We start from the raw sequence: 24,325 nt of genomic DNA on the forward strand, positions 1-24,325 counted from the left end.
CCCGCCCGGCCGCCTACCGTTCCCCGCACCCCGTGACCGCTGCTCCGTCTCGTCCCGCAGGAGCTGCTTGGACGGGACCACGCTGCCGCCGCCACCTCCCGGAGCAGCGCTTCGGGGCCGGCCTGAGCCGAGCCGCGCGGGGCCGCCGCTGCCGCGGGCGGGGGATGGGGCTGCCCGCCAGGCGCGCGGAACCCGCAGGGGGAGCACGGAGCCGGCGCGCAGCCTGAGAGCCCCGCGCAGCCTGCGCCCCGCCGCCGCTCCGTGCGCTCCTGCCGCCGCCCGCGCCTCGATGGCGCCATCGCTACGCCGCTGACCGGCTCGCATCGCTAGCCCAGCCCGCGCGGTCGCCCTCGGAGTCCGGCCAGCCTCTGGGGCAGCGGCCTGCAGCCCGCGTCCGCCCGCGCCCTCCCGCCCGGCCCCGCCATGGCGCTGCGCCGCCTCCTGATACCGCCTCTGCTGCTGTCGCTGCTGCTGTCGCTCTCGTCCCTGCACCTGCCGCCCGGTGCAGACGCTGCCCGCGGCCGCGCTGCTAACCGGACCCTAGGCGCGGGAGCCGTCGGGGGTCGACGTTCCGGAGGCGCCCTAGCCCGCGGTGGCCGCGAGCTGAACGGCACTGCCCGGGCGTCTGGCGTCCCGGAGGCGGGCAGCCGGCGGGGACAGTCCGCGGCAGCGGCGGCGGCTGCCAGCGCGACCGTCACTTACGAGACGTGCTGGGGCTACTACGACGTGAGCGGCCAGTACGACAAGGAGTTCGAGTGTAACAACAGCGAGAGCGGCTACCTGTACTGCTGCGGCACCTGCTACTATCGCTTCTGCTGCAAGAAGCGCCACGAGAAGCTGGACCAGCGCCAGTGTACCAACTACCAAAGCCCGGTATGGGTGCAGACGCCCAGCACCAAGGTAGTGTCGCCGGGGCCCGAGAACAAGTACGACCCGGAGAAGGACAAGACCAACTTCACCGTCTACATCACCTGCGGAGTGATCGCCTTCGTCATCGTAGCGGGCGTCTTCGCCAAGGTCTCCTATGACAAGGCCCACCGCCCCCCGCGAGAGATGAACATCCACAGGTGAGAGGCACTTCTGGGTGCCTGCCTCGGGTCCCCAAGCCTCGCCCCCTCTTAACATACCCCACCCCCACCCGTCCAGTCCTCTTCAAGCACACCTCTCCTATCCTTCTAAGTCACTTCCATAGCCGCTTCCTTTAAGAGCAATCAATCGCGTGGCCCTCCGGCATTCTGTAGGAAGCAGCTAGGCATGCTTTAGTGTTACAGGGATTTGCAACACAAAGTACGAATCAGTGGAGTTCAAGATGTTCAAGGATAAGAATTCCACTAATTTTCCAATCTCCAGGCTCTCTTTTTCATGACGTGTGGCCACTTTACTATGGCTTGTACCACGCTTAGGTTTTTGTTTGTTTTAAATGGTAGTGTCAGCTTAATATAAAGAACTGAACAGTATGAGCACTTCACGGAAAAGAATAGCAAGTGGGTTAGTGCAAGCTGGGATGTCCAGGGGTTAAGAGTGGAATAGATAAGAAAAGGGTGTCTGCCTCTGCTGGGAAGAAGGTACCCCATGTCCTGTTGACCAGCACAGATGTTAATGTCTTCCATTGGGGTGCTTAGCTTTCCTGCCGAGGCTGGAGGACTTGTTCCTCCAAGGCAGGCCTCTCAGAGTTAACACTTTGGACGGTGTTCAGTCCAGTTGGGCATCTTTTACTGCACACATGGTAAAGACACTGGAAACTGTCCCCTTCTAAAATTTATAACAGGAGCTTACAACATGACAGTCCATAGTTCCACTCTGAGTGCTTTCCACCCCGTCTTTGGCTCCCAAGGAGATCACTGGAAAGTCAAAGCCACAACAGGAACCCAGTCTCTCCTGTAGGAATTACACAGGCAGAGGATGAAAAGTACAGCTACGCTTCCAGTGTCCCCACGAAGATGAATGGTTGGATGTGGCTTCAATGAAAGCCCTGCCCCAGGAAACACTTCCATTTCTGGCATACAGAGTGGGCACTGCCCTAGTTCCCAGGCCCAGCCCCCAGTTCACTGCTTGTGAGCTGACCCACCAAGCCTGCCTTGGCCCATGCACCTTGCTTATTATCCTCTTGACTTGAAAACCTCCTTCCTTCACTGCTCTGAACATTAATCACCCCTACCATGCTGAAAAGAGAAAGACAGGTAGAAATTTCTAGGCATGCTGAAGGAGCTGATTCTTCCCCCTCCCTCTTGACAATATGGGTGTGAAAAGATGGTATTCCCTGTCAGGTTTTATTGACTCAGTCCACTAAATGCAGACATTCCACACTCAAGAACTAGGCTTGGGTTGACTGTCCAGGGAGTGAGCATCCCTTTTTAACCCTTCACTGCCCGAGCTAGCCATTCATCCTTTGGCTGCTGTCAGCATTCGTTTACTCTACATGTCTTTGGTCTTGAACCAGTATTTTGAGCAATGGTCTGGGGTCTCCACGCCTTGCTATGCAAAGGATGGGCACCGTGAACAAAACAAGAGCAAGACATCCCTGCTCCCTAGGAGTTTGTTTGGTCTGGCAGTGAATTCTCTCTTGGCACAGCTTGGAAAGCCAAGAAAGAGTTGCTTAGAGGCAGGGGTCTCTCTGAAGCAGATGTGTTGTTCCTCATCTGTCATCTTTGGCCCAGGACTCGGGCTCATCTCTTCTTCCCTCCTCTTGTCCCATTAAAACCATGCTCTTACCTCTTTTGAGTAACCTTTCTTGGGATTTCTCCCTGCCCTGCCCCCGGTGCCTTGTGCAGTTTGTTCATCATCACCTGTGTTTGATAAGTTTATGTGGCCTCAGAGTCTGAGATTAAGCCCCCGTGAAAACCGATATTGCCATGTGGCTCTGCAGGAGTCAATGTGTTTGATATTAGTCTCTTCTGCCCCCACAGACTCCCTCTGTCCCACATTGGGGTAACCATGGGGGCCACTTCTGGGGTGGGAGAAGGAGAGAGTGAACTGAATTTTAGGCCCCAAGTCATTGTGGAAGTGTGGGATGTCTCTCCCTCAGATTTACCTCCTGATTTCATTCAGTTCACAGCACCACTCTGACAGCTGCAGCCTCGCCTGCTCCGTGCTTCAGAAGCCACCGTGCTGGTGCTGGGTTGATAGGGGACAATGCCCGTCAGTGTATGTGCGGCAGGTGGGGGGCAGGGTTGGAGATCAGAGGTGAGTGACACTCACAGTGATGAGTGACACTTAAGGACACTCGGGAGTAACCTTGAGCAGGTCAGGGAAAGTCTTTCGGTTCTGAGCCACTGGCAAGATGGCAGAGCACCTGGACCTCTTCCCAAGTGTGTCTATGTGAGTGCCCATGCCACTCTCATGCACCTCTGGGTGGGCATGGGAGGGGAGCTCCTCTTTCTCTGCTTGTACCTCAGATGTCATGGCTTGCCACCCCTGGGTGGGGCGACTGTGTAGTCTGTGTTGTTAGAGAGGCAAGGTAGGGACAAGGGGCAGTGATCGGGGAGCGAGGCAGTCACACAGTAATGAGTTCTTCCTAGGGAAAGTGGGAGAAACGGAGGTCAAGTCGGGAGCTAGGACGCGCTTTCTGAAATAGTGCAGCCTCGCTGTGTCCATACTGAACGGGAGAACAGAGCTGTTCCAGGGTGCGAGCCTCCCTGAAGACAGGCAGACCTGAGTCCTTTCCTTCCTGGGATAAGCGGTCCAGAGTCTGAGGGAGTTTCAGTGAGAAAAGCCTCATTGCAAAGGGATACTGTAGGAGTTTAAGAAGAGATGGAAGAAGGGATTGGCCATATGCTCTGCCCTGGTGTTCGCAGGCTGGGAAGCCCCCTGCATATACACACATGCATATTCCTATTCCTTATGACTGGACTTTCTTGCATCTCTCCCTCCCTTGCAGGGAAGAGCAGATTTTGCTTTTTCTGGAAGTGATTAGCCCTTGCTAGCAGGATTCAGAGTGAGAAGTCGGTGTCTGGAGGGGAAATAGCCAGCTCGCTGGTAATTCTAACAGACAACCCAGTGTAAATGATGCAAATACCCAAACCTAGCAAGATGGGCTCTGAGGAGGAGAAAGCAATGCTAGCTCTGAGTGGGGGCATCCCAACTTTCCTGGCTGGAACCCCATTTGTATTAGAAGCTACATCCTCTTCTTAGCCCTGCTTTAGAACTTCTCAGGTTAAGGTTAGACCTGCAGGCATCCTCCGATTGTCATGTTTCCTGAGTGTCTCTGTAGTCCTTACCTGGGGCTGTTTGCCCAGAGAAGGATGGCCCATGTCATCCAGAAGTATGGACTCTGCCCAGCCCCCAGCCCAGGAGGCCGGCCCCTTTTGACATTCTATTCTGCCTTCAGCTCTCTTACATCCAAACCTACTCCTCCTCCTCACCATGAGTTGATTCATTAATGTCTCAGAGATGAGAATCGCTCTAAGGAGGAACTGCGTGGCTCCTTTTTTTAAATGGCTAATTAACAGATGGGTCAGGAAGCTATTAAGATGCTGTAGACACAGTTGGTGAAGTCGGAGGTGCCTGTACAGGACTGGGAGTATGAAGGGAAGTGGGCAGGGAAGATGATGGGCAGGGGAGGATGCTTGGGGGAGCCGAGCCCGAGTATACATCCTGGGGAGAAGGGGAGGGTATTAGGAGGTAGCTCATTTGCAGAGTCCATCTCCCAACTCTTATTTCTAGCATAGGCCAGGGAAAAGTTTGTTTTGTCTTTTCTCCTTCTAGAAGTTGATTACAAACCAGGAGAGCTCTGCTTTCCTTCCAGGCCAACACTGCTGTAACAGGACAACCCCAGAGTTGAGTGAGTGAAGAACGTGAGACAAACTGTCAAACATTCAATTTTTTTGCAGTACTGTGAGCTTCCCAATATAATCACAACCAAGTCAGCTTGTTTGTAACTCCAAATACAGACATTTGGAAGGAAAGGGGAAAAAAATGAATCTTGTCCTGGGCTGAATTGAAGTGCTTTACCTTTTTCATGTTTTCCTTTCTCTTTGAGTTTAAAAAGAAATGCACATTGGGAGAGCTGGGAAGTTAAAGAAGCATTATGAAGGAGGGTTAGGGGCAGACTCCCAGGAAGGCAGAAAGAAGACAACAGAAGTAAGAAAGTGATTGAACCAAAAGTTGGTGGCTACCTCTGATGGAACAAGGCAGCACCGCAGAGACTCCCCCAGGCGTGATTTGATATGGTTCTTGAATGTACATGGATACATTGTGTGTGAGCCCACCTAGAGAAGGCAGAAAACAGTTCAAACTCCAAATCACACTCCCTTGACACACAGGCTAACTGGGTTCCTTCTTGCTTTAGCAATACAACCAGGCAAACACGGTCAACCACTTTGAGACCTTGACATCCCTCTGGGGTCATGCTGTTCACTATCTTCGTGTTTCTTTTCTGCACTGCCACCCCCAAGCTCAAAAGACTTGTACATCTGCCCCACCCCATCCTGTCTCAAAACACATTCATTTCGTGGAATCTGCTGTCAAGAAACTGAGAATTTACCCATAGATCTATTCTGCTAAGGCACTTGTAGAAGACAAAGTATAATTCATTGTTTTCAACCGATTTGAATGAGAGATTTTAGTCACTGGCATGTTGGTTCAGATCAATTTGCAGAAAGCAATGGTTAAGATATCTGAAAAGTGGGCTGACTGAAAGAGGTCAATTATTCCAGACAGTTATGCCTACAAGATCTGGAATAAAAAGGCAGTGGAGACCCAAAAGAACTTCCTCTGTCGAGTTCTGCTGACCGATTTCCTCAGGGCCTGACAGGATATTATTTAGGTCTTAATTTTCTACTTCCATCCCATAGCCAGGAGAGCCCCTAGCTCCTGCATGTTGAGTTAGCTCTCTGCTCCTGGCTGTGAGAGTGGCCAGCAGCTTCCTTCTTCGGTGTATCTGATGCTGTCAGCTCAAAGTTCTAAAGAGTTTATACTTGAAACTGTTGCAGACTCAAGTGTATTTTGCCTTCCAGTGTTTGTCAAGTTCCTTGGCAACATCTCTTTTGTGAAATTACAAAGTTAAGATTTGACTTTGTGGCTGTGTAAGATGTCTCAGGTGGGTGGAGAGGGGCCCCTAATGGGATAGAGGAGGACTTGGGCTGCCTTCATTGGGAACACCCCTTCTGTGATGATTTTGTCCCTCTTCACTTTACTTTGAGAAACTCAAACTCATTATTTTTTTCCTGAGTCACATTTATGACCTCATATTTGTAACTCCTTTTGTTGGTAGACATTATAGAGGGGAAGAAGGCCCGGCATAGGGAGTTCACCAGCAAACCCTAACAGGATCTGAGACCCTTGGTCTCAAGCCTCTAGTAAGCTTCTTTTTTAAAAGAAATCGGGGCAGATTGTCAATTCTATTACTTTTTCTACAAGTAGAACCAAAGTCTTATAAAAAGGCAGACTAACATATTCTACTATTTTGCTATCCATTTCAGAATCATTGCCTTATTCCCATAGTCAGTTTGGCTCTGTAATTTTCTAAGTGAGGCAATTGAAATCAACAGCGCAGAGGTCACAATGCCACACATCTCAGCTGCTAGTCAAGGGAACTTTCCCTGAAAGCCTTGGCGTTCATGCCCTAGGCCCAGCCTCAGTCTTGTTTTCTTTACTGGAAGCAGTCAGCTCTGCTTTATGCTTGATTCTTAATCACCAGCAAATAACTTTTCGACTCTTGGAGATGTGAGTGACAGCCTTCTTTCAGTCCCTTCCCTGTGTCTTGAGTCTTGCTGATCTCCTGGTTTCCATCTGCCAACATGATTTCTCATGATAGTCTCTGGTCTTTTTTTTTTTTTTTCCAGTTTCTCTGCCTTCTCTTCTAAAGCGCAATAACCTGATCTAAGCAAAATCCTCTAGTAAGATGTGAGTAATGCAGACTGTTGAAAAAGGAAAATACAGCATATGCGAAGGAAGGAGGGTGGCTCAGGGCAAGGCACCACCGAATGACTATGTGGGTAGTTATGAAATTAAAAATGTGACTCTGGATGCTTCTGTTCTCACCTGGAGGTATGGGGGCGGGGCTTGCTGCAATGTATCACACCAATGAGGTCTTGTGGGTGTGCCTGTGCACGTCTGTGCATGTGTGTGTGTGTTTGTGTGTGTGTGTGTGTGTGTGTGTGTGTGTGTGTGTGTGTTCAGAATCACTCTCCGGGACCCCTCCAGTGTATGTAAGATCCCTCTTGGAGACACAAAAGCATAATTCCTGGTGACTGTTGTTCCCTTTCTCAGCTCTGGGTCAAGAAACCAGCCGCCACTGCGGTGGAAGTTTGAAATGATGGGCCCCGTTGTTCTATGAGATGAACCTGTGTGAAATGACCCTTAGCTCTGCATTTGCTGTGTCTGATCCCCTGAAAGAATCCGGGTGCTCGTATGTACCGAATTTGCTTTCCACGCAGTCTCCTTGAGAGGCCACACTCTGGTTCTTCTTCTGCAAATGGCTCCATGGCGCCACTCTTGGAAATACTCTGAGACTCTAGAGCCAGTCACTTTGGCTTTCTGAAACCATAGCATCTTTCCCCCTCCCAGGGAGATCCGGCTCGTTTAAGCAGTAATAAGTCGGGGGTAAGGCTGATGAATGGACAAGGTAGTGGGAAGCCACAGTGCCTTCTCTAAGGAAAGCTGCTAGGAGGGGTATCACTACCATCTCGAAAGGCAGGATGGACCAGAGGAGAGGAGAGCCGCCCACCCTCTGTGACCATGTGGACAGAGCTGCTCCTCACGTGGGAAGATAAGTCCCTCTTAGGCAAGACCAGTTTCATGTGATAGCAGTGTGCTGGGCAAGCTGTGGGATAGTTGGGAAAGAAGACAAAAGGAAGGAGTTGAATATGCATCAAACATTTCAGATAACTGCCCAAAAAGAGTGGAAAAAAGAATGTCCCACATTTCTGCATAAAATAGTAGACGGATCGCTCAATTTAGCTTCCTGCTTTGATGCTGAGGGTAAAGGGACCCAGTTTCTTTGGGATGCATGCAGAGAGGAAGCCTGGGATCAGAGCCCCTGCTCACTGCCCTCTGCCCTCTATCACAGGGCCACCGCCTCTGTAATTCCATATTCAGATGAGGTTACCACTTGGGTCAGGCTGCCATGGATACCTGCAGGCCCACGGACATGAGGCTACCATAGCATTTCTGGAAGATTCCCAACACCCATTTACCATACTTGCCTTGCTTCCATGCCTCCAGTTCATATTTATTGGATGGGATTGGTTGGGGCAAGAGTGGGCTGGCCAAGTAAAGAGTAAGGGGTAGGGAGCCACCCAATTATAGCCTGGGCAGCTGGGGATAGTCAGGGCTATGCTGCTGCGGATGGGTGTTTCCCCCAATCTCAGTCAAGAGTTAGGGAAAGGGGGGAGGAACTGAGCTCTTGTATCACTCCATAGCCCCCTCCAGCACATGTAGAGGCCCCTTTTGAACACATTCGAGGGAGTCTGTTCCCCTAGGAACTTGGGCAGTGGGCATCAAAAGGTAGGAGTTCGTCCTATCAGGAACTGCCATTCTTCCATCGCCTGTGACATACAGGAAAGCTGTGAGGCTCTGAGTTTTGGCTGGTTGATGTCTCAAGCAATAGTGTCTGGCCTTGAGAACTTGGTTCCAGGAGCCCTGTTCTGCATTTTCCAAGCAGAATCTCACTGTATTCCCTCTGCCGCCCCCACCTCCTTCACCACCCTTCAGCCCACAGAGTATAGAGGCCTATTTTACAGATGGGGAAACCTAGCATAATGCCTTGCCCAAGGCCATGCTACCACTATGTTGCCCATCTCTGTCTTCCCTTAGGGTCTAGAAAAGTAGCTCTCTGTCTTCTACTTTCCTGACAGAGTCAGGGATACCCGAAATGCTTAAGGAAGCAGCCCCCCGATTGTGCCTGGGACAACTTGTTACCATAAAGGACAAGAGAATCAGTGACCTTCCATCCAGAGCTGGTAACACTTCCACTTAGACTGCATGTGGGGTACAGATGTGCCCAGGACAGCGAGAGGGGTTTTCTTTCAAGGGTGGATACTGTTGACTGAGATGAAGGCATACAAAGGATTCTAAGAAGCAGAACCAAACATTGAAGTCCATTGAGGGAAAAACAGAAAGAATGCAAACCCTTGTGTAGATAAGAAAGAAGCCCTGGGCAATTGAGCATGAGTCACAGCCTCCGAGAGAGGTGAGTGGAGCTCGGGAAGGGAGGAAAGATGAGGTCTAGGGAGAGGATGGACCTCAGGGCATCCCCAGTTTTAATTACTGAGACCCACAGCTTGCTAACAGGTCCATTTATCACTGTCCCTCCATGCCCCCTTTCCCTATTTATAATACCCAGGGCTGCACATGCAAGAGAGAGCTGCAGCCAACTCTCACATGCCCATTCGGACTGTCCTTCCTCATCTCTGCCCTCCTAGCTGTGCTAATTCCAGACTTCTCGCCTTCCCCAGTCTCTGCTCCCTTCCTCCTCAAGTCCTCTGCCCTGAAGGGCACAGGAGGAGGCAGGAATCCTGAGACATCCTAACAGCCACAGCTGGTTGTGGCCTCCAGCTATTATCTCTGGGTGCCAGCCAGCTTGGGACCCACACGCCTGGTCTGCAGGACCACAGCAAGGGTACCTGAGCAGAGTCCCTGGCTGTGGAAGCAGGTTCAGCAGCCTCCAGGAACCCAGCTCTGCAGAGCACTGTTTTTGGTCCTCTTTACCTCTTTCCAGCTCTTTGCTCTCCCAGGATCCCCCTTGCCTAAAGCCACTGTTCCCATCTCCAGGGCCCTGGGAGCTAACGTTCCAGCAAGGCTCCAGGTGGCTAGAACCTTGGCCCTGTGCCCTGATGTTGGTAGAAGTGTCTTTGCTTCCTGTAGCCTTCTCAAACACGCTCATTATTCCTTGTTTTTCTGGCATTTGGTTTCATGTCCTGTTCCCATTAGCTTCTGCATTAAAGTCTCATTACTCAGGACACCTGTCCTCTGGACATATTGGTTGTTCTCTTAGCCAAATGTCCTCTTCTGGGAAGTGTGGTTTCCACTCTTTTCCCTCTTCCTGCACCCCAGCTGCTCTGTGGGGAGGGACACAGGCCCTAGGATGGGCTATTAATTAAGTGGAATCTGAGAGTGCCTTCTAGACTTCTTCTATCCTCTCCTTTCCTAGGGCCTGGGGTTTAAGCTCTTTACTGGGGTTTAGCAGATGGATTTGGGGGTGGAAGGGTGGGGAACAGGCAGGCAGTTGTTAGTAAGTGGTTTTTTCCCCCTAGTTCTAGAATCAGGGTCAGATTTCAGCAGGAGAGAGGAGTTGGGACCTCACACTGGTATTTAGGCAGCTCTTTTGGAGGATGAGCAAGCCTCCCATCAAGCCACCTCCGTGGAATGATTGGCAGGATACTAGTCCAGACACCGACGCTGCTTCAGAGCATGAGGAAGACTCTGGAGTGCTGCCCTTCTGCAATGCCCCTAGTCAGCTGTCTCTGACTTATGCCTGCGTGTAAAGAAATCTGCACAAAGTTTCCTGGGAGTGACAGCCCACAGGCTTGGGGAACCAGCACGGGTCATTGGGGTTTTGATGATCCACAGCCAGCTTCAGACTCAGGACCCATGTCCATGCAGTGAGTGCCTCTTCTCTGCACCCTGGAGCATTTGCAAAGAGGAATGTCAGATCTTTAAGCAAAGAGTCTGCTGTGTTTCTCTCTTCCATTTAAAGTCGCATCATTAAAATGTATCGTCTTGTGACTTGTGATGTCTCCTCTACCGCCACTGCTTTCCCATCTGTCCTGCTCTTGATGCCTGGTCACTTCTGTCTTGTCTTTCCAACCCCTTCCCCCTCCAGCCTTTCTTCTTGAATTCACCCAACTGTGACTTTATTAAATTGCATCAATTCTCATGCCACTAATTTAAAATTTACCCAAATTGGACCTGGTCGAATTTTTTTTTTTTTTATTTTCTGTGTCTGATAAAAAGCTACGATGAGCAGATTAGTATCTCAGACAAGACTGCCAAGATTGTGCAGGGCCATACACCACCCTACCACCACCACGAATGACAGATTGTCTCTAAGCAGGCCAGGTAGACAGTTGGCATGCTAATGGCTAATCTTTCATATCTATCCAAAAAATACCTTCCAAAGATCAGCTTTATTTTATTTTTTGTATTTTTAAAGTTCATTTAAAACCCTACAATGGCTCAAGGAACAGTAAAGTGTTATTTTCTGGCTGAGTTTGGTGGTTTTAGGCCTGTTTCTAGCTATTCTGGAAGCTGAAGCCTCAAGACCACAAGTTCAAGATCTACCTGAACTATACAGAGAGAATTTGGGCAGTTTAGTGAGACCCTCTTTTAAAACAAAAAGGCAAAAGACAGCTAGGGATAGAGTACCTGCCAACCACGCATGAGGCCTTGATTGAATCTTCAGTTTTGTGCCCATGTGTGTGTGCACACGGGCAGTTATTTCCTGAATACATTCTGTAATTCCTGTTTCACCAGTTCGGATTAACCTACCCTGATTGCTATAGAGTGAGTCTTTTGAATAATTCCCTCTGGAAACTATATCCAATTTCCTTTATCCTTCTTTCTTTTCTCGTTTCATTTCCCTATGTATTAGAATCTACAACTCTTTGGGCTTTGAGAAGTAGTGTTATAATGTCATAGCTGCAGGATAGCCAGCTGGCCCTGAGAAGAAAGGGGTTCAGAGGCCAACTTCAGACAGCTTGCCCTACCTCTGGGAGACAGAGGACTTTGAGATTTGCCTTTGTTCCCATTGAGGGTCTTGCTCAGCGGCCTAAGGAACTCCCGCCTAAATCGTTGTTGCAACGCCACTGTTAGGAGGAGGTAGCGCCACACCTCCTGTGAGAATGGCCAGGAGCAGGCACCTTAGAAAAAGAACTTTGACATCCTCCCCTTCATCTGCTTATGTACTCTCAAGGGACAGATAACAAAGGTCTTTCCTCTTGCATCTGGAGATTGTCATCCATCTTTTCCTGCCTTGGAGCATTTTCTGAATGTCGAGATAGCAAGCCACTTCTGTCACTTACTGTCTCCGTGATCTTCAGTGAATCCCTCGGCCCCTCTGGTCTATTAACTGGGATGTGGGATACAGGTGAATATACTGGAGCGCTATGGGCTTCTGTGGACCGTCCTGACCCCAACACACCTGGAAAGTCAGGACAAAGGTGACATCTTCACTTAAAAGAGAGGCATCCCTGGGCATGGAAGAGAATACACTTATCCTTATTCATTCCTTATCTTGTAGACCTTATCCTCTGTAAATGACCTCATAAGGATGCTTGGTTTTAGCATATTCTTCTTATAGATCCTCTTGATAGAAAAGGACTTATAATGTTTTTTCAGTCCCTCCCCTCTGGGTATCATGTCCTCTCCTCTTGGGGTGTAAGTGTCCATCCATTCATCTGTTCTGCAGTCTAGTCTATTGTTAAGATGCTTTTCTAGTTGACATTGGAGAACCCAAACTGACTCCTCACATCCACAAGACTGCAAAACACCTCCTCAAGGGCAACAGTCAGGGCCCCTCCATCTTCTTTTCAGGATCCAGTATTTGAATTGATATCTATAGAAGTCTTCTCATGGGATGTAACTTCCAGTCTCTCTGGTTGTGCAGATGCTGTCCATCTAGGGGATACCAACCACACATGGAACCTAGTCAGGGTTCTTTAGGAAAGCTGGTTGAAAATAAATTCAAGGGAGCAACTTTTCTTGGTTGCAGGTTCCATCAATAGGGCTGTGCAGGAAGTATCAGCCTAGTTTGGTCAAACTGGGACAGTACTTAGCATAATGAAAATGACCGAGTGACTGACTGAATAGCGTTTACTTGAATTAACGTTATTTACTTGAGCATAGGGATGATGATAATTTTTATACTTACCTGAAAGAAGGAGAAGCTAGGCAGAGAAAAGCAGAAAGGAAAAAAGATAAGAGACAAATAAGAGACCAACTGACTGTTTCCTTGGTCAGGTTGATGTGACTGTCCACCCAAGCCCCCGGAGTAATCAGTGGATTTGCTCCAGTGTGGATCCTTTGTCTCTCTATGGACTGTTAACTTGGTGCTTCCTTGTGCTGACAGGCAAAACATGATCTGCCATGGCCTGGTGCACAGGAACGCATACTCTCTGCACCTGCCTCTCCAAGTCCAAGTACAGGGCTCAAAAGCACCTGGCGTGTGAGCAGGTGACCTTCTGGTCATTAGACTGTCGTGGGGAATGGAGTCTATGGATGGTTCCTCCCAAGATAATCATGGCCACGGCTAGACCATGTGATTTGAGAGTTTTGTTATGTCAACTTTGTCGAGTCAGACCCTGTGATTTCCCTCTTCCACCCATGCTACGGCTGTGTTTCTGTAGGCTAAGCCCATTTAAGATTTAGTTAGTCAAATATTTACTTAGTGCTTCAAAGGCACCAGGCTCTAAGTGTTTCACAAATATTAATGAATTTAATCTTCACGATAACCCTAAGAGGTAGACTGCACACACACACACACACACACACACACACACACACACACACACACACACACACACGCCTTATTCCTTTGGCTTAATTTTTAAATGAGAGAACAGAGCCATGGGAATGTAAGTAGCTGATTAATGATTACTAGTGTACCAAGATGGCCAGCATCCCAACTTAGGTTTCCTAGTTCAGAATCCCAGCATTTGGTCAACAGGCTCTGCTGTCTGTGTTTGCTCACCTAGAGACTGAGGTCTCTGCCAAAGCAGACGCAAAGAAAACAAAATGAAAAAAAAAATCAAAACCAACCCAAGCTAATCAACTCTACAATAAATCGGCATCTTCCACAGAGGTGCTTTTATAAGCTTACTTGTCATGTGGTTAGTCATGTGATTATGCTAACCCGTCTTGGCAACTGCTTTCAGTTAGCCAGTGGCAACACTTGACACACTCAAATCTGATTCATTCTCAAATCACCTAAAGATTGCTGGAAAGTCTGTTTGGGCTTGATTCTTCTGAATTTCTTAGACCTGGGTAAATTTGCGTTGTTTCCTGGGGTCTGGAGGAAGTGCGTGGCGAGAATGAGCGAGGCTACAGATGCTGTAGATTCTTGACCGGCTCCCTATCAGCAGCCTCAGGACAGGCACACACGGGGCAGCAGCAACTGGCTCTGCTTACTTGAAAAACGGAATAAGCAGGCTGCCCTTTCCTTGCAGAGATGTTTACTGGCTGTGATGAATTCCAATTGTGCTGGAGACAACTCAGACCTGCAGAACAGCTCAATGCAGATGCATAGACATTGTTAACCAACAAATGAGATCCCCACATCCATTCTGCGCCTCTGTGTGAGGAGAGCGGTCTTGTGCACACACAAAGCCAGCAGCTGTGTTTTTCAAGTGGACTGTGAGAGAACTGGGAATAGGGAGACATAAATTAAGCCATTCTCCTTGGTCCGAGGTTATTAAAAATATGTTCATTTCAGTTGTCCTGACTGCAGATTTTGGAGGATAAAAACACTCCAACTGTCCAGAAGAGCGAAGCAAAGGAGAGGTCAAAGAGGACGCCAGCTTGTCCTCAAGTTCAGTGCCAGTAAGAACTCAGTTATTTGCAACTCAGATAACTGGAATCCTTTACCTAGATGGAATAGAGCATTTATACATCACTTCTAGGGAAATGTAAAAGAAGTAGCTATCAGAGCTTTACAGGGAAAAACCAACACCAACTTCCATGATCTGCCTTGCAGCTTTAAGAATCAGTCCCCTTTCCTAAACTATACATTTTACGTTGCCTTCTCTGCAAAGAGGACCCAAAGTGAGGCTGATGGTCCCTCTTCTCAAGCATTTAACTTCTTAGTGACAAGAGAAAAGAATTAATTATATTTAGGATACACAATGTAGTCAGGGACGTTTTGGGAAATGTCTTCAGAAACAGGAGTGTTCTCATTAGTCCTCAGGACTAGGAACATTAGCTGCAGTAGTTTATTTGTGGACAAGTCCATCACCTTGGCCTTTTATCATACCTCCTCAGCACCGTCAGCTTCTTCCCATTCCCTCCCTGAAGGAGAAAGGGCGTGACTGGGGTCTGACCGTCCAACTGGTCTTGTTCTTGGTATGGAACAACTTACTGGACTGAGTGTATTTTCTTCCTTCTGAATCATTGATGTGGCTCAGGCTGCTACTAAAGTCCATGTGGCTTATTTCTGGGGTTCCCACGAAGAGGTTATTAATAGGACCCAGGACTTATAAGGGGAGCTGAGGGGTTTCAGCTTCTCACTTATTTGACCAGACCCGGGTTTGACTATCTATCTGCCTGACGAGTGCAAAGTGAGGTAGAAAAGTCTAGAGTTTCATTTTGTGTTCCTTTGCCACGTTTGCTTTCAAACTGGTTCATTCACAAAGGTCAAGAGACCAGAGCTTAACAGAGAAGGGCTCGGTTCCCTACTCTGGCCTCATGCAGAGCCAGGATCTAATGAAGAATAGTCGCCCCTGTTTAAGGTTTTCATTTGACCAAAAGATTAGCTGCTAAAATCAGTGGTGTTCAAAGTTGTTGGTCTTCATGACTCACGGTGACAAACAGACCTGAGTGGCTGACAGGCAGCTGAGGTCAGAGGTTCAGCTTGGGTTTATTTTTTGGCTAAAAATTGAATACTCCCTAAAGTTCTATTGTTCAGAGACCGTGATAGGGACCTAAGAGGGAAAGACTGTGATTAAGAGGCTAGAAGGAAGGAAGGGTGGATCGATGGGGGAGAATGGGATTAATGAATGTATGCCTGAGTGAATGGATGGATGGACAGGTGGGTGGGGAGTGCAGTGGATGGATAGGTAGACGGGTGAGACAAAGAAGGATAGAGGATGCGTGGGTGAATGGTTGGCTACACGGATGGGAAGATGGATGGACGGGTCAGTGGATAGATGGGTGGGTGGAATGAATGGATGGATAAGTGCATACAGTAGATATTCAAGCTAGTGAGTAACTGCTCTTGATCCAGGCTTTTACTAATTGCTTCTGCATGCTCACATATCCCCCCCCCGGCATTTGTTAAATCAGCAGGCCTTCGTGGTTAGTTTTTATCATCTTAACAAGGCCTAGAGTCATCTGAGATGAGGGAACCTCAGTTGAGAAAAGTGCCTTCATCTGATTGGCTCATAGGCAAGCCTGAGAGAGCATTCTCTTGACTAATGATTGATGTGGGAAGGTCCAGTCCACTCTGGATGGTGTCACCTCTGGGCAGGTGGTCCTGGGTTATATAAGAAAGCAAGCTGAGCAAGCCATGGGGAGCAAGCCTGTAAGCAGCATTTTTCCACGGCCTCTGTTTCAGTTCCTGCCTCCAGGTTCCCGCTTTGGCTTTCCTCAGCGATGGACTGTGATTGGAATACAAGTCAAATAAACTCTTTCCTCCTCAAGTTGTTTTTGGGTCACGGTGTTTAACGCAGAAAAAAAAAATGAAAGTACAAAGAAAAAACAAAAGCAAAGTAGGGCACCAGCCCATCAGGGGAGACCAGAAAGAATCACTGAAGGGGAAAGAAAGTGGGATACATAGAGGTGGTCTCTGTGTACCAAAGGATTCTCAGGTTCAAGTCACAAAGTCCAGTCTTCGGATTTCTGTTCCATCTTGTTTGAGTGCTGAGTGAAGTCTGAGCCTTAAATCCTCCTTAAAAATTTGGGTACTACAGCTGTAAAGGTCACAGTGCTAGAAGCGAAGGCAGGGGGCTAGGCAGGAAAGCACACATAGACACTAAGTGCTCTTCGAAGGTAAGATGGCATTTCCACCATCCTGATGACTAAGTACAATGCCCAGGACTGAGGAAGGATCAGAATTGGATTTGTTTCTCAATTAATCGGCCCTCCCCCGTGAAGCTCGCACTACAGGAGAAGGAACAGGGAAATCAGCAAGTAAACAGAGTTTTTAGGCAAAAGAGTTCCTTGGCTTGATGTGTTAGATACTGCAGCCGGTATGATGGATGGGGAAGAGGACTGGGGGTGAAGGTGTTCCCCAACTTCCTAAATTAAGTGCATTTGTTGTCCTTACCTATAGTGGGACACCAGGTTCCTGGTGGGGTGGAGCCTTTCCCTTGCTCCCTCACTTGGTCAGTTCTCTGTGTCTCTCCTGAATTTCTTTTTCTCTAACCCTCCCCTGGTTCCCTCTCCTGTCTCTGAATGTGTTTTTGAAAAAGCTTTCTATCCACATTTCCTTGAGACCATTGACAACATTACCCGAGATTTTAAGCAAACAAATAAACTTGACCCAAATCACTCATTTGCTAATTGTTTCTGCATGCCCAGATATCACCTGGCATTTGCTAAATTAGTAGGCCCAGCTGGAGAGAGCAGGAAGCCGCTCTGAATGGCTTTCTCTTTATTTCCCTTCCCCTCTCTGGTTTTCATTTTCTCTCCTGCCTTTTCTACTGGATTCTTTCTGTCTCCTCTCTCCCTCTCTGACTTCTGGTCTGGGTCTCTCCTTTCTCTCTCCTCCTCTTCTTCTCCCCCTTCCACTTCCTTATTTCATGTTCTTCTGGCTCGAACTCCTATTTTTTCTTTGCCCTAATCTGTTTCTTCCCCCTTCTTTTTCCTCCTCGTCTGCTTGGTCCCCCCACCCCCGGCCCAGTCCCTGAAAGTTGCTGCCCACTCTTACAAAGCCTCTTCAGTTCCTTTTCAGTGACCAGGTTTCTTTCCTGTGGTTAGAAAGTAGCTCAGGCCTTAACCCATTTCCTCTGGCATATCCAAATTAATTAGGTGAGATCGGGATCACACATTTCAGAATTAGAATAATATTTATCAAACACCCTGGAGAGTGAGGAATGGAAGGTAGAGAGGAACCAGAACAAAGAGGGAGGTCACTGAGCTGAGGGAATGGACAGGACAAGGGACTGACAGGGCACACTGCTCAGATCTCCTCCATTAGAGAATAGGGCAACGGAAAAAAAAGGCTGAATTCTGAAGAATGTTAAGGACCCGATAGGGATCAGGAGCTTATGCCTGGCCATCATTCCCTCATGGATATTGTGTGTGGTCAGGAGGTCTATAAAGGGGCTTTGAGAAACACATATTCTAGCCAATTCACCTGTGGTAGTTTGAATGTGATTGGCCCCCATAATCTCATAGGAAGTGGCACTATTAGGAAGTGGGTACGGCCTTGTTGGAGGAAGTGTGTACGGCCTTGTTGGAGGAAGTGTGTCACTGTGAGGGCAGGTTTTGAGGTTTCTTATGCTCAGGATACCGCCTAGTGTCCCATTCAACTTTCTGTTGCCTGCAAGATGTAGGACTCTCAGCTACCATGTCTGCCTGCACGCTGCCATGCTCCCCATCATGATGATAATGGATTGAAGCTCTGGAACTGTAAGCGAACCACCCACTTAAATGTTTTCTTTATAAGAGTTGCTGTGGTCATGGTGTCTCTTCACAGCAATAGAAACCCTACCTAAGACACCACCTTTCCCACTGGACTGGGATTCCAATCAGCCTAGCCTATTGGGCCCCAGACGATCACTCTGGAGTAGTTTCCTATAATCACATGGTCTAGGTACTAGAGGCCACAGCTCAGCTGTAGCCCAGAGTTCTAACTCATTGTCAAGCAGCTAGTCAGACCTCACTCACTTAGATCCACTGAGCCTGCTGTTCTTTAGGGAGTTGATCATCAAGCAGGTCTTCTTGGGGGATGGACTTTAGGGGCCCCGCAGTTGTGGGAGATGGACAGCTCTCAGGAAAACCCACTTACATTGCCCCTGTAGACAAAGGTGTGGCATTGGACAGGTTACCTTACTCCTTTCTGTGCGTCACATCCAGGCAAGTGCTAAGACTTGAGGGACTATGGGGACTCCAAAGAAAGGACATTCGCTTTAGAGTCTTTAGCCTCTCTGTATCCCCAGACCTGCTGGAATTCAGTTTTAATTGGCTGTTTATAGAACTAGCCACTTAGTTCACCCAGTTCCAAGCAGATTTCTCTTGCCCCCCCCCACAACCTTGCCACTGTTGACTCTTGGTAACTGTCATGATGGGCTGGCCATCCTGTCCACTGTAAGATATTGAGCCCCATCTCTGGGTGCCACACAGCACACACCAGCAGCACTTCCAGCCTTGCTTGTCATGACAACCAGAATGTCTCCAGATATGGCCAGCTGTCCCAGGACAGAAAGGTGGGAACAAAATCACTTGACTCTTGAGAGTCACTCATGTAGACTCAGTCCTGCTGATCATGTGTTTAACCACGTGACTTCATTCTTCCTCCTGGCCATCGGAAAAGTAGACAGGTGTCTCTCTAAGCATATGGGAAGCAAATCAGTGAGACGTTTCCTCAGTACTAGCTTTTATGAAATGTAATTTACCTAATGGAATATTATCCTTAAATTCCCAAATGTGCAAGATTGTGGTTTGTATACGTTCTATCTTCAGCAGCTGCTACCATTGTTTAAACTTTTTGTACTATTAGCTTCTCCGAAGGAAAGCCCATATTATAGCAGCCCCCTTTCTCCATAGGTGTATTCAGCCTGCTTCTTTATTTAAATTGAGGCTTCGGGGTGTCTCCTTTCACTTAGGGGTGTGTTTTGAGGTACTTTTATGCTGTGGTGTCTATCAGCACTCCTTTCCTTTTTTATGACCAATTAATATTCTGTTGTGTAATCACAACACAGTTTGCTTATCCAGCCATGAACCAATGAGCATTTGTCTTGCTCCTGCTCTTCGGCTGTTATTCGTAATGCCATTAACCTTCTTCATACACAAGTTCTGTGCAGGTCTGCTTTCATTTCTCCTAGGAGTAGGCTGGGCCACATATTTGCTGTGTCCTCAGCATTTGGGGGAACTGTTAAACCATTAAACCCCAGCGCCGGAGTGTGAAGAAGTCACGGTTGTATCCTCATTGGTACTTGGCATTAACTGCCTGTTCGGTTATGGCTGCCTGCAAAGGTATGCATAGACACCACAATGTGACTTTTATGGGCCATTTCCCTAAGAATCTGTGGTGCCATCACTCTGGAGAAATGCCTGTTTGAATCTTGCATCCATTTTAAAACCAAGGAGTGTTTTATTGTCAACTTTCAAGATTCTTTCCGTAGATTTCTTTTTAGAATTTATTTTATGTGTCCGCGTGTTTTCCCCAAATGTATGTGTGTAAATCTTGTGCGTGTCTGGTGTCTGCAGAGGTCAGAAGGGCATCAGATGGATCTCCTGAAACTAAGCTTATGGATGAACATGAGCTGCTGTGTGGGTGCAGGGAACTGAGCCCAGGTCCTCTACAGGAGCAGCAAGTGCTCTTGCCTGTTGAGCCGTCTCTACAGCCTCTTATAGAATATGCTTTACAAGTAATTCTCCCATTCTGTGGATTCTGTTAGCTCCCGTGACGGTTTCCTCTGAGATACCAATGTTTTGAATATCTCCACATGTTCTCCTTTTGCTGTGTTGCTTGTATTTCCAGTGTCACGTGTAAGAAATTATCACCAGATTAAGAAAACACTATGATTTACATTTGTATTTTAAGAGTTTATAGTGCTTGGATTAACATGTAGGTGTAGGATCCCTTTGGATTGATTTGTATGTATTTGTATGTAATGTGAGATTAAGAGCCCAGCATGGAAATCTAGTTGCTCTAGGACTTCTTTTTTGAAAAGTGTTTTTTTTCCTACTGAATGACATTTGGAATTTTATCTATTTATTTAATTTTTTTTAAAAAAAGATGTGTTTTTTAAAATTAGGGTATGCCTGCATGAATTTATGTGCACCATATGTGTGCCCAAGGAGGCCAGAAGAGGACATTGGATCCCTTGGAATTGGAGTTACAAATAGTGTGAGTCATCCAACCCGAGTGCTAGAAACCGAACCTGGCTTCTCTGGAAGAGCAATGTGCTCCCTTAACTGCTGAATCTGCTCTCTAGCCCTAACACTTGTCTTTCTTGTTGAAAAAGATTTAAGTCTAAATGTAGGAGTTTGTGCTTGAATTTACAATTATATTCCTTTGACCTATATGTCTATCATAATTTGTAATTCAGTCTTTTTAACCACAGAGAGGTGATAGGAAGGTGTGTTTAACAATTAAAAGGGTGAAGGACTGAAGATATCAACCATGGGTGTGCAGTTGAAAAAAAGATACATGAAAGAATTTAGTTTCAGAATCAGGAAGAATCTTAAAGTTTGTCTTTGTATAAACCCTGTATTTCACTGATGGGGAAAAATTGTTAAATCTCTGTGTCAAAGATTAAGATTTACTGGGGGTTCATGGCTCAGCAGTGGCAGACCTGGGAGTTGGACCTCTCCTGTGACTCACTCTCTAGGCAATTACCTTCTTCCCAGGCCCTGAATGGTGGCTCTCTAGCCTGGACCCTAAACTAGCTGGGTTTCCTTCATAGAGCACTTAGCTTCTGTCTTAGCCCTCGCTGCCAGTTCAGCAGAGCAAACGGGGTAGGCGGAGAGTGTCTGCTCTTTCTTGACAGGCTGAGAGAATGGCAAGCCAGCTAGGCGGAAGCATTTGGAACATGAGAAATTGCTGTATAAGTGCCGCTAAATGACAAGATCGCCAGCTTGATGCTCTTCAAGGCAGGGGCACGGTGTCCCAGGAAGCACAGAGGAGAGAAGCAACTCACCTTAGACATATCCATCAAGTGTTGTGGCTGTCCCTTTCATGAGGATGGAGCTGTGGAGCTGGACATGGGGACATGAGGAACCGTGGGAAGGGCTGGGGTATCTCAGATGGGAGAGGCTTTGAAGGCACGAGCCTTAGGGAGACCCTGAGAAGACGGGAGAGTTTGGGCTCTACTTACGCAAAATTGGAGGCGTAGGGCTTTGCCAGTAACTGGAATGATACTGACCGGGAGTGGTCTGCTGTGGCTTGCCTCATGCTCCTCCTGTTCCCTTCCATCATTCCTAAGTGTCTCTTTTCCCCCAGGGCCAGTGGGTATCTCATGTCACATATAAATGAGGGATTCCTGTTTAAAACCTGGTGGCAGAAAGACTTGTCTTAATTTGAGAGTCCCTGGAGGACAGAAGTAGGCACCCCACCCTACCCCATCTCTGCCGTGATTGATGTCTGCTGAGTCTGCACTACATACCTGTTTGGAAGCTGAAGCTTGGTGTGTGTCAATAAAGCCAGAGCTCTGGTCACCGAGTGTCTGCCCTGGCAGTCTTGCTGTGTGTCTACCCATGTGGACATACCACCTGCTCTAAACTGCATGTCTGCACCATCCGTGCATCCTGACGCTTATCCTGTTTTTTTTTTTTTTATTTTTTTGATTTATGCCTTTTGTTTTAGCACCTGAGACATGCTTTTCTTTGCAGCAGGAGCTGTAGGCTGCACTTCTGTGAGTCACCAGTTTCTAATACATGCTACATGGCATGTATTTGGGGACGGCAAGGTTGGGCTCCCTGACAGAAAGTAATCTCCTTTTCATTGGAGGACCAGTAGCCCTGGTCATTCTGAGATACTGAGGATGCTGTTGTGGCATATATCAGTATCAGGAAAACTAGTGTTTTGAAAGGGCTTATTGTTTACATATGTGGAATAAATTGTAGGAAAAGATATTATGTTCACAGCATTTTAGGGTCATGCCAACCTCTCTCCTCTACTTCTGAAGACCAGCAGCAAATGAAACCATCTTTTGAGTGCTCATTGCCTTATCTCTGGCTCCTTCTACAGGTTTTCAAACATTCAACAGAATGCCTATGGTAGTAAGCTGGCATCTTTGTGGTTGTGTGCACCCAATCAGCGAGGCTCACTGTGTACTCTCCTTATTTAGGGCTCTGGCTGACATACTAAGACAACAGGGACCAATCCCCATAGCACACTGTGAAAGAGAAACCATCTCGGCCATCGATACCTCTCCCAAAGAGAACACACCGGTTCGATCAACCTCGAAAAACCACTACACCCCTGTGCGTACAGCTAAGCAGACTCCAGGTAAGTGAGAATTGGTCACTTTGAAGTTCTATTGATTCTTTTTTGAGGTTCTAGTGATGTTTCTGCTTTGACTGGGCTGGTCGTGGAGCACTGCGCAGTGGTGGATGTCCTGATAGACAGGCTTTTGTAAGAGTCTGGGGACTGTCTTCCTGTGAAGGCTTGGTATGAGAGAGATCAGGTCTGGGACAGATGAGGACTGGTGGCCTATCTGTGATTTTTCTAGTGACTGGTGTGATTCTCTAATGTGAAGTAGAGTTTGCAGAAGCCACAGTGAAGTATGGCTGCCCATTTACCCATGTGACAGGAAGCTATGGCACTGTCCAGGATGCCAGATGTGTAAGAATAAAGGCTGCATTCTGACACAGAAACTGCTCAGCTATTGGAATCCCAGAGTCCTTTTTAAGGACAGCAATGGTATCTGCATTTTAGGGTGACCCTTTCCTGAGAGATATAGGTTCCCTGGATATAGGATGAAGTGTCTTTTTATATATGTGGGAACTGGATCTGAGACACCTGAGGGTACCAAATTCTACAGATGCTCAAACCCCTTATACATGAATGGTCTGGTGCTGGCATAGTGCCACCACACATCCTCCTGTATACTTTAAATGATCTCCAGATTCCTGAGAAAATCTACAACAATACTAACATGAGACTTACTATGCCTTGGACTTTAGGGAATAATGATGAGAAAAAGTGTGTACCTATTTAGTAAGGTCCAGTTTGGGGTAATAGCTTTGATGCATGGTTGGATGACTCCTGTTGGGCTAAATTGTGTGGCTGGTTGGATCTGCAGTTACATGCATGACCTGTAGATGTGGAGGGCTGAGTGCGCCTTTGACTTTTTTATTTCATCATCATGATAACACTGTGAAGGACACTGGGCCAGATTCCTTGTGTAATGGGTTAGTGAATGAAACTCAAGGAAGCTCAGTAACTTGGACAAGATCAATAGTGTATAAGAATAAGAAAACAAACCTGTTAATACCAGTAATATATTGGGGTATTGGTCTAAATATTACTCAGAGACTTTTATAGGTGTGTTATTATCTATTCTTTGTAGCAGTCTTGGAAGTATTTATCTTCCACTTTATATGTATGTGTGTATATATATATATATATATATATATATATATATATATATATGTTAACCAACATTTACCAATGTCACATGGTTAGTAAGAGAACACCAGGATTCAAACTAAGACAAATTGTTTACAGAAGTCATTATTGCAAAAAAACAAACCATTCTATCCTTCCTCAGCTAGAGACAGGGATGTAAAGTATCTAAAGGAACAGCCCCCTTACCAATATGTTGGGAAGGTTATCTCCCTGTGAGAATTACCAGCTAGTTTAGTGCTGATCCCACTCCCAGGCACATGATTTCTGCTTTGGTACTTGGATCTGGAATCTTCACATCTGTCTCTTTATCCAGATTTCTGAACTAAGCCTGCAAAAAGGGCATACAACCACTAGGAGGCAGGCAGTAGGTATGCTCAAATCCTAATTGTAGCTGAGATCAAATTTATTCCATTTACATTTTAATTCTCTTGAATC

General features: G+C 47.4%; 1 protein-coding gene across 4 annotated transcripts in view; it reads left to right on the plus strand.

Annotated features, from left to right (window-relative positions):
* The first annotated feature begins 423 nt into the window (after window positions 1-423).
* Shisa6 (shisa family member 6) overlaps window positions 424-24,325 on the plus strand; it is a 287,849-nt gene continuing 263,947 nt past the window's right edge. For all 4 annotated transcript variants that reach the window (XM_038328982.1, XM_038328983.1, XM_038328984.1 and 1 more), the window contains exons 1-2: window positions 424-1,067; window positions 22,608-22,768. In XM_038328982.1, coding sequence (XP_038184910.1) covers window positions 424-1,067; window positions 22,608-22,768 — 805 coding nt within the window. The remainder of the gene's footprint in view (window positions 1,068-22,607; window positions 22,769-24,325) is intronic.

The sequence above is a fragment of the Arvicola amphibius genome, chromosome 4 (genome assembly GCF_903992535.2).
Source record: "Arvicola amphibius chromosome 4, mArvAmp1.2, whole genome shotgun sequence".
Taxonomy (NCBI): domain Eukaryota; kingdom Metazoa; phylum Chordata; class Mammalia; order Rodentia; family Cricetidae; genus Arvicola; species Arvicola amphibius.